At 45.0% G+C, this 14,758-nt stretch overlaps 1 protein-coding gene across 1 annotated transcript in view; it reads right to left on the reverse strand.

Moving 5' to 3' along the window:
• The window catches only part of CERS6 (ceramide synthase 6), an 814,747-nt gene that overhangs the window by 32,730 nt on the left and 767,259 nt on the right, over positions 1-14,758 (reverse strand). The window contains exon 9 of the mRNA XM_086956583.1: positions 14,021-14,177. Coding sequence (XP_086812709.1) covers positions 14,021-14,177 — 157 coding nt within the window. The remainder of the gene's footprint in view (positions 1-14,020; positions 14,178-14,758) is intronic.

The following is a 14,758-nucleotide window of genomic DNA, read 5'->3' on the forward strand; positions in this document are numbered from 1 at the left end:
CTGCAATGGCAGGCCTGGGGCATGTTTTAAAAGGCTGCTTAAGTGGGTGCCACGATCAGTGCTGCATGTCCATTAGTAGCAATTAACTTACAAGCCCTGGGTACCTCTAGTACCGCTTTACTAGGGACTTACAAGTAAATTAAATGTGACAATTGGTTTAAGCTGCTCTGTCCTGACCAGACGGTGGGGGTAGGTGTTAGCGGCGCTGACCGCATGCTATCCGGGTTCCTGACCTTTACGTGCAGGTCCCACTGGAGCAGACTGCGGGGTACCTTAGGATCTCCCTTAGGGTCACCCAAAGTCAGCAGGACTTCTTTGCCTGCCCTCATACGATCTCAAGGGATAAGGGTGTATGAACATAAAGTTTTTTTGCACTGTGTAGTACGTCTCACTAAGGTCCTGAAGATTTGCCATCCAGGCAAGAAACATGTTGGCCTGCTCAGGCCTTGATGCTCAGCGCCTTGATGCCTATGGGTTTAGTTGCGCTTTCTGTATACAAATCGCCATTAACCCCTTAAGTGCTGCTGACGGCCAATGGTCGTCAGCAGCGCTACCTCCCCAGTGCTGCGCACGACCATTGAACGTCCATTCAGCACTACTTCTAATGGACAGCGCAGCACTGGGGAGAAATGTTTACACGCAGCTAAGGTGTTAATAATAATAATAATAATAATAATAGTAATAATAATAATAATAATAATAAGGGGGTTGTAGGTATATAGCTTAAATACTACCCATAGCTTATATCTCCCCTCCCACCATTTTAACCAAGGGAGTCAGCCACGCCAATAAATTCCATTGTGGACTGACCCAATCAATCAATCAATCAGTGACACTTATAAAGCGCGCTACATACCCGTGGGGTCTCAAGGCGCTGGGGGGGGGGGAGCCGCTACTGCTCGAACAGCCAGGTCTTCAGCTTCTTCCTGAAGGAGAGGTGGTCTTGGGTCAGGCGCAGGTCGGTCGGGAGGGAGTTCCAGGTCTTGGCGGCCAGGTGGGAGAAGGACCTTCCTCCTGTAGTCGCTCTTCGGATGCGGGGGACGGCGGCGAGGGCGTGGTTGGCTGATCGGAGGTGGCGTTTGGGAGCGTAGAAGTTGACTCGGCTGTTGAGGTAGCTCGGGCCTTGGTCGTGTAGGGCTTTGTGTGCGTGGGTGAGGAGGCGGAAGGTGATTCTTTTGTTGACGGGGAGCCAGTGAAGGTCTCGCAGATGTCCGGAGATGTGGCTGGTTCGTGGGATGTCGAGGATGAGTCTGGCTGAGGCGTTCTGGATCCGCTGGAGTCTCTTCTGGAGCTTGGCGGTGGTCCCGGCGTAGAGGGCGTTGCCGTAGTCCAGTCGGCTGGTGACGAGGGCCTGGGTGACGGTCTTCCTGGTCTCTGTGGGGATCCACCAGAAGATCTTCCGTAGCATGCGTAGGATGTTGAAGCATGCCGAGGAGACGTTGTTGACTTGCCTGGTCATGGAGAGGGAGGAGTCCAGGATGAAGCCCAGGTTGCGTGCATGGTCTGTCGGTTTGGGTGCGGTGCCCAGGGCGGGAGGCCACCAGGAGTCGTCCCAGGCGGAGGGAGAGGAGCCCAGGATGACCCACCTTTTTTAACCTTCACCACTTTTTTCACGACTACACCCTTTTTCTTCCCGCACACCCGCATGCATCATATGGCCGGGACAAAAGATCTCCGATAAAGAGCCCCTTTACGGGTGCCCGTCAGACATTGCAGCGCCAGTCTGACGAGGAGCAGAACCCATATGATGAAGCATGACATCTAGCTTGCTAGGTGTGTGAGGGTTTTAGTTCCAACAAGGGTATTCCCCTTCTTTGGCTTTTCTCTACCTCTCTTTTCACGCTTCACTCGACATACTCTAGTTTTCCACCACTCTACCCCGGGGAACTTTGTACATTGCTTTGTGACCAATTGGTTTAAGCCAACCTAATTATTATTATTATTAGTCAGATTTGTAATGTGCATAGATGCCCCAGCGACGGGGCGTCCCAGCGCAACCACAGACTCCAAGACAAGGACCAAAAGAAGGACAGGTTACACAGGGAAAAGCCAGGTCTTTATGGCTTTCCGGAAAACGAGATGGTTTTGGCACTAATGGACACAGGGAGTGAATTCCAAAGTTGCGCGGCCAAACTACGAAAGGAGCGGCCGCCCGCTCTCGCTCTCGAAACGAGACCAGCCAGCCCCATGGGTGCCTGAAGCGTCAGGATCCTATGCGCCACACAAAGCGACCTGAATTGGATGCGCTTCTCGACAGGCAACCAATGGAGTTTGCGAAGCACATGAGAAACTGAGCAAAATTTCGGGAGAGCCACCAAAATGCGGGCAGCTGCATTCTGTACTCTCTGTAGACGCTTAACACTGGCCTTGTTGGCACCCAGATAGAGGCAGTTGCCATAATCCAGTCTAGATAGAATTGAAGCCTGGATTATAGTTTGGCGTACTCTTGGAGGGAAGAACCCAGACAGTGGCTTCAGGCCTCGCAGAAGCCCAAAACAAGACCCAGCCACTACCTTCGATTGGGCGTCAAACGACAGGCCACAGTCGAACCACACGCCTAGGTATTTCACATTCTCCTTAGGGAGTGGGGCAGGTTTAAGGCGCTCCGGCCAATATTGCTCGGACCACAGCCCCTGATCCTTCCCGAACAATAGGATCTCTGACTTACTGGCGTTCAGCTGCAAGCAATTTAACATCATCCAGTCCGCGATCGCTGAGAGATCCTCTTTAACCTTAAACAGATTGGTGCATCTATTTTTGGAGAAAGCAATCACCAGCTGGGTGTAGTCAGCATACGACACCAGTGACAAGCCCCTTCCCTTTGCTAGCATGGCCAAAGGCCGGACATAGATGTTGAACAATAAGGGGCTCAACACTGATCCCTGCGGCACCCCCTGATGCAAAGCGAACTCCTGAGAGTGGAAAGGAGGCACGAGGACTTGAAATGACCTCCCCCCAGAAAAAGACCAGAGTCAAGTCAGAGGCGCGTCCCGGATGCCTATTTCCTCAAGGCGTCTTAGAAGAATCGCATGGGAGACGGTATCAAAAGCGGCACTTAGGTCCAGAAGGACCAGGGCTGCTGAGTCACCGTCATCCAGATTTGCCCGGATGGCCTCCGTAAGTAACAACAGGGCAGACTGAGTGCTGTGGCTGGCTCGGAAACCATGCTGAGATGGATCGAGGATGGCATTCTGCTCAATAAACTTAGAGAGAATGGAATTCACAAGTGATTCAGCTAGCTTCCCCAGGAAGGGCAATAGGGAAATAGGGCGAAAATTGCCTGGCTCCATAGGGTCCAAGGAGGGTTTTTTGAGCAACGGGATGACCTTGGCGTGTTTCCACGCCCTCGGTACAGAGGCTGATGCCAACGAAAGATTGACAAGGTCGATGTTCAACGGGGAAAGGCAAGTGTGAAACTGACGGAAATTAGCAGGTGTCAATGGGTCAGCCGACAAACCCGATTTGATCTTCAAGCTAATCATGTTTAAAGGTGAGAAAACACACTTTAGCACTGGTTAGCATTGGTGAAGTGCACAGAGTCCTAAGGCCAACAAAAATTAGATTAGGGAAAATGGAGGAGTGATGGCAAAATGTCTTTGGAAAGACCACATTAAGGTTGACAGGTCTAAGAACTACATACAACAAGGAAAATCAGATCACTGATAATGCTGTATATGTTTTTCTGAAAATTGCTCTTTAGGATTAATATATTTGTCTCTCTACACTTTGCACTTTGTACGTAAAATGGATTACCCTATTATCAACTGGAGAGGCATTCCACTACTTAATGAATTAGAATGAGTGAAAATAATTAGTTTGTACATTTCTGGCAATTTTTTCTTTTAGTAAAGTAGACTTGAGATAAAAATGTAAAATATTGTATTTTTAATGTTTCCTTTTCTATTTAAATGATGCCAATTTAAAGCATTATTGTATTAACGTTCAGCCAAATGCAATTATTCTTAGTCACATATTAAGTTGCCGTGATCTATGACTTTGGAAGTGATGGTAAAGAGGTAGTCAACCTATTGCGAGAAGACCTAACTAGTACAATATATATATTTATATCATTTATTGGCGAAAGTATAGCAATCAGAAACAATTTAGGGGCCAATTACGATCTTGTTAGGAAACTCTTCTGATCAAATCGGTTTCAGAATCATTTCTGACCCACTCGGGTTCTGCGAGTCTGACCGGCCAATTACGATGCACCCGTACATTGTTCGGTCGGACTCACATTGACTTCAAAGGGAGCATGTGTTCCAAACGAGAACACAGGCTCTCATTGACGAAGGGGTGGTGTGGGAAAATCATGCACCCTCTGGTGCCTGCCATACTGTGCAGGGTTGGAAAAAGGGGACCCATGGTTACCCCCATTCGGAGGGTCCCGAGTGAAGGGGGGCCTGCAACGGGCCCAAAAAGTCAGATTTCTACAGCTGTTTCATGTTGAGCAGACCAAATTGGAACGCTGTCCGAAACGATCATTGTAGTCACTCGTTTGTAAAACATGTCCACAGAGCAGTACAATTCGGCTCTGAACAACTCGGGCTGTCCGAATGCCATTCCAGAACCGATTCGGACAGCCCGAACGGTTTCCTTGCATTGTAATCAGTCGCCTGGAAAGGTGTCCGATTCGGTCGGAAACATAGGTTCCGATTCAGATTTGCCGGATCCGAATCCCGTGCGAAGCCTTTCCGGACAGCATCTTAATCGACTCCTTAGTATGCGAAGGGAAGTCATCTCCTAGTTTTCCATACAGAGAAGAAATATCGATAATTTGTTTTGGGTATATAAAGTAAATTGGTGGCCTCCTTTACTGGTTTTGTATATATTATAGGAAAATTGTAAGAAGTTTTTGTCAGACTTGAAATTGTATCTTGCAGATGAGTATGCAAACTATTACCATTGTTGAGTAGGGGGGAAGGACCAGGATTCACAAGAGGCAATGCCTCAAGAGGCTCATGCTTGCCCTCTCGTCACTCAATAACGGTAATAAGTATCACATTACACTCTGCGCATCTGCATTTAAGGCTGATGCCAAATAATTTTCATGTGTATTTGTTTAAAAAAAATTATTTAACAAAACCATGGATGAAGGGTGTTAAATATGTGCCGCAAGATAAACTCACAATAAATTGCCTCCTGACTATTTGGAGAGTCGTTTCCATATGTAAAGTAAATGTATCATGCAATTTGTAAGGAAGTAAACACTGTTTTCCCATGCTAAATTCTCATAATCAAATCAGGTTTATTCTGTTACTAAAACTCATTTGACATTTGCAATGGAGTAATAATATGCTTCTATTGGTGCAGTTGCTCTAAAAAAATACTGTTACTGGACCACATTTATTTTCATTGCTTTGGCAAAAAAAATTTCTAATGCACTACTAGTAATCTCTAATTCTATTAAGGATGAAGATGCTAAGTGCAATTTGAATGACCATAGTGGAAATACTCAATGTAAGCTGCCTCCGCTGTCTCCTATTCTTTGGCGCCAACGTTCTTTCTCAAATGCATTTCTGTGGTATCGGACTGTCACTTTCACAATTATTTCCAATGTCTGAACAAACATATTTCTGATCAACAATTCAGAATTTGTTAGTAGAGAGGTTTTCTACTATTTGCTAACAATATTGTAAGATATGTATCAGAAATTTGTTTAAAAAAATCGTCTGACAGAAATAAGTTAAAAATGATATATCTGCTCCTAATTTAGCAATATTGTTTGTAAAAGACATTTAGGACACAATATTTCTTTAACAATATTTTGGCATACAGCCTATCGGAACCGTCGCAGAAACGTGTCGGCTGTTAATAAATGTTACAATTTAATAATCTTAAGGCACAAACTTAACAAAAGCTACTTTATTGACGATTAGTCTATTGTTAATATGTAAGAATGTTTCATGCAATGTTTTCAGTGAAACTTACGTGCAAAGGATTCCACTTCCCAGTCTTCCATGTTGGCACAAGGAAAAGCACAGATAAATAGAATAAGAAACCGCAACATAACATGAATTCCAAATTGTATGGGCTAGTCTAAAAGGGTAATTTGCTATTCTGCCTACATATATCTTCGGACATATTTGTGATGCTATTAGAATGAAGCTGCTTACCTACTTCAGTACATGGTATGTAACAGGTGATAGAATACACACACACGTTTTTAGTTCACAACTAACCGTGCTGAAGAAATTAGCAATGGAATTGCAGTATTAACTTGGTAATTGTTTTTTATTTGTGTGAAAGGTATTGGAATTTGCAAAAATCCATAAATTTAAAGCAGGATATAACTACGAGGACGCTCACAGAATAGTTAATCTTTGAGCTACTGTACCACAGAATTCTCATTCTCTCTCTCTCTCTCTCTTTCTCTCTCTCTTCATATATGCTTGCAGGTGCCACAAAGTCTATCAGGGCAGTGAAATATTTGCAATACGAGGCAAAGAAAAGGGTGCATGAGGATGGCTGCAGGGCAGGCTTTGATTTCAGGAGAGCTGCAGAATGAAAATGTAGAGTTCTTTACAGAAACTTTTGATGATAGCAGTGTGAACATGAAGTCATTGCAAAAAAAAATTGCTTTCAGTTTTATGCACTTGCTCTCCTTGTAAGCCCTGTTCCTTTTCACCATCAGCTTTCTTAACAGCTCATTAACAGCTTTTCTGTCTTCTCAAGAGGGCTCCTGATAAGCTGCATGCCTAATGGATATTTACAGGCTGACAATCACCACTCACATTTGTGCAGAGGTGTGTAGCTCAAAGGGAAACCTAGGGCACCAGTACCAAAAGCTTTCCTTCTGTCTGCATATATATTATTTTATGTGCCCTCCTCATGACATCCAACTTTTGATGAGGACTTGCTTTGATTTTTTGTGGTTCTCACAGCACTCACTCTACTGAAGATTTCTGTCTCAATTGGGCGTATTGTGATTCAAACACATTGCCTTGTCTTAGTCTCGCCGGGAATATTGTTGTAAATGTTGAGCCAGCTTGTCTTTTGAGCATATTTGACACAGTTTGATTTTAATATCTTGCAATGGATAGCTTTCATATTTAGGTGTCTACTACATCAAGCTCTTTAGACTGACCTATTGCATACAACATATAGTTAGTGTGAGCTTCGGATCAACCCCTTGCTCATCATGGATATTGGGTTGTCTATATCACTTGTATATCCTGAGTTTTTATTGCTTTCCTAACCATTCATGTTTTTGTTCTACCCAGGAACAATTTAGTCTTACATGGCTGCAATTGGAGGAGGTGTATGATGCGACTGCTAACTTTTCAGGACTACTGTTAGCTTTTCGTGACACTTTTAATTGCCATTCAGCATTCCAAAGATCCATGCCTTTCCTTGCTCCTTCCTTCCTTCTCCACTAGTTCATCTGATCCCCACTGTTTCTGCTCCCCTTTCTTGAACCCTCTTCACAACTTGTTGTATACTATTTTTATATATTCATTTCTAAAGAGGTTTTGGTAACTTCTAACTGCTGCTACCCAAATATTTTCATTTATTTTAAACAATGTCCTTTGTGTTAGAGTGGGAAAGCATTGTAATGAAGTAGTCTAGACACTGTCTGGATTGAGCACAATGATCTCCGGCTGTTCCTGGCACAACTACCCCTCTCACTGGGCCTGGAGCATTTCCTGCACTCCAAGCTGCCATCGCCTCTCCTGCTTGCACATCTCATTGCACTCCGATCTGCTCCTTTCCTGTACCCAACAGCAACAAGAACTTTAGTACACATGGGGCCTTATTATCCAGGAGAAGCAGTCAAGACATTTACTGGACAAACACAAAGGGCAACTGCAATGTTTAAAGGGTTTCCAGGGAGTCCATTCATTGACCATTTATCAGAACGGGTCCCAAAGATAACCTTTTGAATATCCAAAGATATTGAAGTAGACGCCTCACTCACTTATTGTGACATTTTTAATCATCGGCACCTATCACACCCTGGTAGGATGATTCCACCAGGACGGACTGAACCAAAGATTGAAATGGGAGTTCTTGAATTAAATCTAACTGGGTAACCAGGGATCCAGGTGAAACTTTTGCTATTAAAAATACCTACAGCAGTACCCAAAGGTTTCCTTTATTCGTCAGGTACCTCTGGTATGAATAAAAACGTGTTCCAAGGTTTTTTATTGCATATAATTATTGAATTAAACCTCCTGTATTTATGCCAACATGTGTCAGTCCACTCTAGGAGCCCAAACGGGTCTGGGGCCTTTGTCAGGGCTTAATGAATCTATCCATGCTGGGGTGGCAACCATCAGCAACAAGGATGCTCTTATCCGAAGGACCAGTTTTTCTGGGAAAAGCAAAATGTAAGGAGGCTGAGAGGATTGTGCCTGTAACTCACTGACCCTCCAGGCACATGTATTTGCCATCAGAAAGGGAGTCTTGATGGTGAGCAGCCTAAGATGCATGGAGTGGCTCAAAGTGAGTGCACATTAAGAAAGTAATAACAAAGTTAAGGTCCCTTTGAGGCATAACAAAGGGCGGGTGCAGAACTTTAAGGAACCTATGTACAATAGGGGAATTGAAGAGAGAAGGCTGATCTGGCAGCTGTAGAAAAGCAAAGACAGCAGATAAATAACCCTTCAAAATGCCCAATGCTGGGCCAGGGTTGGAATAAGCAAAAGAACCTGAGAAACAGGAGCAGGTAGGGGTCCACCTGTTTCTCAGCAAACTATGCCACAAATATTTTCCAACAGCCGGCTTATACAGTCTTGGTGGAGGGACGCCAAACTGCCAAAATAACATCACAGACTACGGGCGGAATGTCAAAGGCTGTCAATTATTGCTGCTAAATCTCGACCCATAAAGGCACAGGGTTGACCGGTTCGGGTGGAAAATCCTCCCCTGTTGCTGTGACAGAAGATCCTGCTGAAGAGGCAGCATGATCCGAGAACCAACGGCCATGCTATGCTCAATAGTTCAGGATACCAAACTCTCCAAGACCAGTTAAGAGCCACGAGGGCAGCTTGGGCTCAGTCGTTCCTGATCTTCTTGAGAACTCTGGGCAGGAGTGGTATAGGCAGAAAGGCGTACAAAAGGCATCAGTTCCACTCGAGATAAAGGTGTCTCGGAGAGAGAGACACCTCTGACACTCTGACATTGAATGTTCACAGTGATGGTGAGCAGATTTAACCAAGGCTCTCCCCATTACTGAATGAAACCTTGAACCACCTCTGGGTGGACACATCAATGGTTATCCTCTAGGCATCTTCGCTGAGTTTGTCTGCCTTGGCATTCCAATAGCCCACAAGGTGTTGAACCACCAGGGATGTGCCCTGACCTTCCAGCCATGTCTAGAGGCACAGGGTCTCTTGACAAGGGGTCCATGACTCCACCCCAACTTTGTTTGTTGCAGTACCACATGGGAGTGGTGTTGCCAGTGAACACCTGCACTAGCCTTTCCTTGATGGAGGGTCGAAAGACTCAATGCCAGTCGGATTGCTCTGAGCTCCAAGAGGTTGATGTGGAATCTGGATTCCACTGGAGACCAGAGGCTTCTGATCTCGGCCTCCGTGAACTGAAGGTGCTCGTAGCCTACCGTGAACCGCAGGTAATGTCTGTGGGCAGGCAGGACAGGAATGAGTAAGTATGGTCCCGCAAGTCAAAAGCAACCTTCCAGTTTTCCCGGCAGACAGGACTTGAGTGAGTATTAGCATTTTGAATGTCTCCTTTTTCAGGAAGAAATTGAGAGGGAGCAGGTCTAGCATAGAATGAAGACCTACGTCCTTCTTGGGCATAAGAAGGTAGCGGAATTAGCAACCAGTAACTACTTCTGCTGTTGGCACCCTCACTATGGCTCCCTTGGTCAAGAGAGCAGCTACTTCCTGGAAGAGTAAGGAAAGATGGTCCTCCATCAACCTGTAGTAAGTGGGTGGCATGAGTAAAGGGGTGGTCATGATGGGGAGGGAGTAGACCTTTTGGAAAATTTAGAGAACCTGACATTTGGATGTTATTGACCTCCAGTGGATGGCGTATTCTACCTCCCACTGATGGTCCCTGATGGCTGGAGGACAATCTAAAGAGGTTTGAGGGCCGCAGCTCCAGGGGGAGTGGTGGAATGGCCTAACCTCTGGCTGCTAGGCCCCTGCATCTGTGGGTACAGCATGCCTGGCCATTCATGGGCTGGGAAGCTTGGACGCCATTGTGGCTGGGCGAGTGGAGATATGGCTGAAAGCCCCTTCCATGGCCATGAAAGGAGAGAAAGGTGGACTGGGGCATGAATGGGCATGTCCATAAGTGAAGGCTGGACATCCCCTGAAAAGCCAGTTGTCCTAAGCCGGGCGTGGCCCCGCAAGGCCACCAACGAAGAAACTGCTTTGCATAGTAGTTTTTTTTAACTTAGCTGCATCTCTCCTGTCAGCTATAGCTTGGGAGTGTGTGACCTGGGCCACCTCTGGGACCATAGGCAACATCTGCTCAATGTAATTCCAGAGTGATTGTGAGTAACAGCCCAAAATGCACGTGGTATTCACTGACCACAGTGCCAGACTGGTGGAAGAAAACATGATCTTGCCCAAGGTGTCCAGTCTTTTGGATTCCATATATGGTGGGGTGGGAGGGGATGCACAAGGATGTACTCGGAGGTAGAGACTTGGACCATTAAGTTTTCTGGGGTTGGGTGAGGAAATTGGTGTCCCCTGGTATGGGCTAATGGTGGTGGGCAATCGTTCTGTTCACAGGTGACCCTTGAAGGGCTTGGACCAGGCCCCAAGCAGGATGTACTTGAGTGCTTCGTTAAATGGGAGGAGAGGTTCTGAAGGAGTGACCCCCGGATGAAGCACCTCCATCAAGACATAAGTCTTGACTGCCGTCAAGGGCAGGTTAAGGTCCAGGAACTCGGCCTTCCTCTTTCTCGCCATAGAAAAATTGGCTTCCTCCTCCATTGCCACTGTAGGGGGAGGGACCAAGTCAGTATCTGGGGAGGTATCCAGTCCACTGCCCTCTGACAAATGCTCACACTTATCGCCCTCATTTGGGTCTAGGGACTTGTAATCATAGGAGCCCAGAGGCCCCTCCCAGTCTTCCCAAGGTCCAAGCCCATAGGAATAGGGGTCTGACAATGGCATGGTGGAATGGCTCCAGTCGGCGCCAGTGTTGGCATCGATCGACGGCCACCCGGCTCTGTGTCAGAGTCGGGGACCCACAACTGGAGGCATCAGGAGTGTCGGCAGCGGGGTCGGTGCCAGAGAAAGTCTAGGTGTCTTGACAGTGCTGGCCCAGATCCATCTGTGGATCTAAGGGGCTAACTGGCGTTGAGGGTGAACCCGCCAGCAGAAGACCAGTAGGGGCACCTCCCAAACCTGCAGGGCCCGAAGGTACTCCAGCAGAGACGGAACAGAATGGGACGACTTCGACTGCGATGAAGATCGATAACTCAGCGACCAATCCCGGGACCCTCCTTTTGACCGGGATCAAGACCATTGCGGCGTTGCACATTGAGCGGCAAGAAGTTTGAGGATTCGCTCCCTTAAGGCCTTTGGGTATATGGCGTGACAATCTGCGCAGGTCTTGGCGTTCTGGTCACACTTGAGGCACAAAAGACAATCACAGTCTGGGTCAGTTGCCAAAATTTGTCAGTGGCAGGCACCGGAGGGCTTGAATCCAGCCTTCCTTGTTGACATCCCTGTCACACCAGGATGCAAGTGTCAAAAAAGTTCGGACAAAAAGACAGTCATAAAGCGAATGATTGTAGCTCTCTCTGGATCTGCTCTGACATGTGCAGAAAGAAAAGAACTTACTTGAGCACACTGGGGTGGCGGCTATACATGCACCGTAAACGTCTCTTCCGGCACGGACAACGCAGATGAAGTCATGCAGAGCCTAATGACACCACCTGCAGGGGTACTGCTCACTTAAAATTTCCAGATCCAGGCTGACACCTGGTGAAAATTCTAAGGTAAGGAATCAGCAGCTAGAAGCCTCTATATGTACACATTTGTGTGGGGATGCCTTCTGAGAGAGGCAGAATACATCACTTCCTTTCTTTATGGTTTCTTACTGGAACTGGCTTTCTCATTCCGTGAGACAATAGAGGCAAATAAAAGGGGAATGAGGTGAATCAGGTCCAGGGCAGTTGCCTGATTCTAAGACTAGAGCAAGTATTTAGTATTGCTTGCAATATCCTGCAGTTCAGAAACCCCCACACTTGTTGCGCCAATATAACAATTGCGAAATAATACACCTTCACAAGAAATCATGGCAATATGTGTATATTTCTTCTCAAGACAAAACCAGAAGCAATAACAATTCCTCTCAGTGCTTCATTTGTTAAACAATAAGTGCCGGGGCTCGAAGGTTGCTCAGAAGCTTGCAGCTGCCACTACAAACGTCAGTGGTGCTGAATACCAAGGCTGTGAATTCATGCCACTTTCATTGACCGACAGACACTCCCTGTCCCTTTGTCTCATTCTTGCAGGTTCTTTTGATCTGTACTTTAGATTTCTCTTAATCTTACTTACCCCCCTTTTGTGTTTTTCCGTCTCTGACTCTGGGTAAAAGTCTGATTTAGGGAAAATAAATGCTGGTCTCTGAAAAGTACCAGAGGCCCTACCTGCAACCACCGGCTCGAATTAGTCACTGCTTCTTCTACCAAAAATGTAATGTAAGTCCCCCTCACTCTCTTTTTGAGCGTCCTCTCTCTACTCGCTTTGTCTCTCTGTCCACCCCTACCCATACCTCAAAGTCCTCCCTTTCCACATAGTATGCTGTATGAAGTAACGTACACCACTGAATAAAAAAAAATATTATTAACTCATGTTCTGCAAAGGAAACCCAATACAGCCTGTCTCATGCAGTCAAGAAACTCCTGTGGTGTCAGGAGTAAACATGTAAGACCCCCAGGATGCCTCCATATTAATGTAATGTACTGTAAACTTGAATTAGAGAGGGCAACTAATGCCCAAGAGAATGGGCTCCTAGCTGCTGAAACCTGACAAAAGAAAACATATGGGACTGCCCGTGAAAAGCCATGTTGTTTTTATTTTTTTTGTGAACTATCATCTGGGTCGGTATCGTTCTAAGCGTAGGCGGTAGTTGTCTCGGTATTAATCCCAAACTAACAATTAATAGCTGTGTGTCATGAGAGGGATTTGAATAAGTCACTGACGTGGTTTGATAATTTAAAGCCCCTAACTAGCTACCGCCCATCTCTGCCATACACCTAAAACACCAGCTAAGTGTAAAAAAAACAAACGTCATTACAGCACACTTACCTTACATTCCCGAATTTTTTTAAAAAGTGTATCCTATCCAAACACATTCAAAGATATGGTTTACTCCTTTTTGGGGCCAGAGTAACAACCATTAGACGTCATCCAATCATAAGCCATGCACGTTGCACACCCAGCTGAAAAACTCAAACTTTTCTTCTTAAACACACACTGGAGAAAGAATAACTGATATCTTCTTACCTTTTCAATAACCAGTAACTAGGAGTGAGCATTCAAAATCTTCTAAAATCGTAGAGTATGTAGTCTAGTAAAGTCGTCTCCGTTCTGGTGCAAACTTTATTTTTCACTTACTTAATTTTCATTCTCCTGCCTAACATTGCCATCTACCATATTAGAACAATAAATAAAAAATGGGAAAATAACTACCATGCATAATGACGCCTAGGTGTGCTTGTGCATCAGCAGCGATCGAAGAATGGGATTTCTTTAATAGAAAACCCATTGCAAAATTGTCATACATGCAAAAGCATTTTTCATGATGCATTCTTTCAGTTGTACCAGCAAATAAAAAAGATAATGGGAAAGTCTAAAGTCCAGGCATTTAAAGGCAAGACTTGCTGGCTTTTCCAGTGCTTGTTTTATATTTTAAACTTTGAATATGTAGTTTTAGATTTGAAAATATTCCATAAAATAATGCGGAAACAATCATACTCCTTTCTAACACAGCCATTTAGTAAAATACGATTTGTAAAACAACATTTTAAAACAATTAGACAAATATAAAAGTACATATTTTGTCAGTCAAGAGTGAACACATTTCTTCTTACCCTGCCTTTTGAAAGAGCTTTACAGGCCGTCTTGATAAGGAGATATGACCAAAAGGAGTGCAAAACTTGAAGTAGTAAGAGTAAGAAGTTAAAGACCCACCACGAAGGATATGGGCCAACAATTTCCCAACTTTCAAATAAAGTAGTGTTTAATATCCTGATAAAAAGAAAAAAACACAATTAGTAGATATAGTTGATACACACAATTCAAAATCACACCATCGTTAAATAACATTCGAAAATGTAGCTTTCATAATTTTTAAAGTCTCGGATTAGTGGATGTCTTTGTCAGGATATCATTTATTCTGTGAAGGCGTTCAAGAATATCATCTGAACAGGGTGACAGCGGAAGTGTACTGAGTTTACAAATGTTTTTCAAAGGTCAACTCCTACAGTGTATCGTGCATGATCTTAGGTTCGGGTGTTATATCTTCTCTACAAATATTCACTTTTATAGTTTTTGATCATACATTGCTTGTGCTACTGAGACAGTACAACAATCAAACATGTTCACATATAATTTAGAGATACATATTATTGGATTCCTCTAGCTCCGCTGAGTACAAGCATATTGTACTATGTGGAACAAGTGCATTATTTCTGGGGTACGATCTTACGATCTTATTGTATTGTATTGTATTGTATTGTATATTGGATTTATATAGCGCTTATCACCCAGGGGTCTCTAAGCGCTTGCCTTGGGAACCCGTCCTGGCTTTTCCCTGTGAGATAGCCCCT

The sequence above is a fragment of the Lissotriton vulgaris genome, chromosome 2_1 (genome assembly GCF_964263255.1).
Source record: "Lissotriton vulgaris chromosome 2_1, aLisVul1.2, whole genome shotgun sequence".
Taxonomy (NCBI): domain Eukaryota; kingdom Metazoa; phylum Chordata; class Amphibia; order Caudata; family Salamandridae; genus Lissotriton; species Lissotriton vulgaris.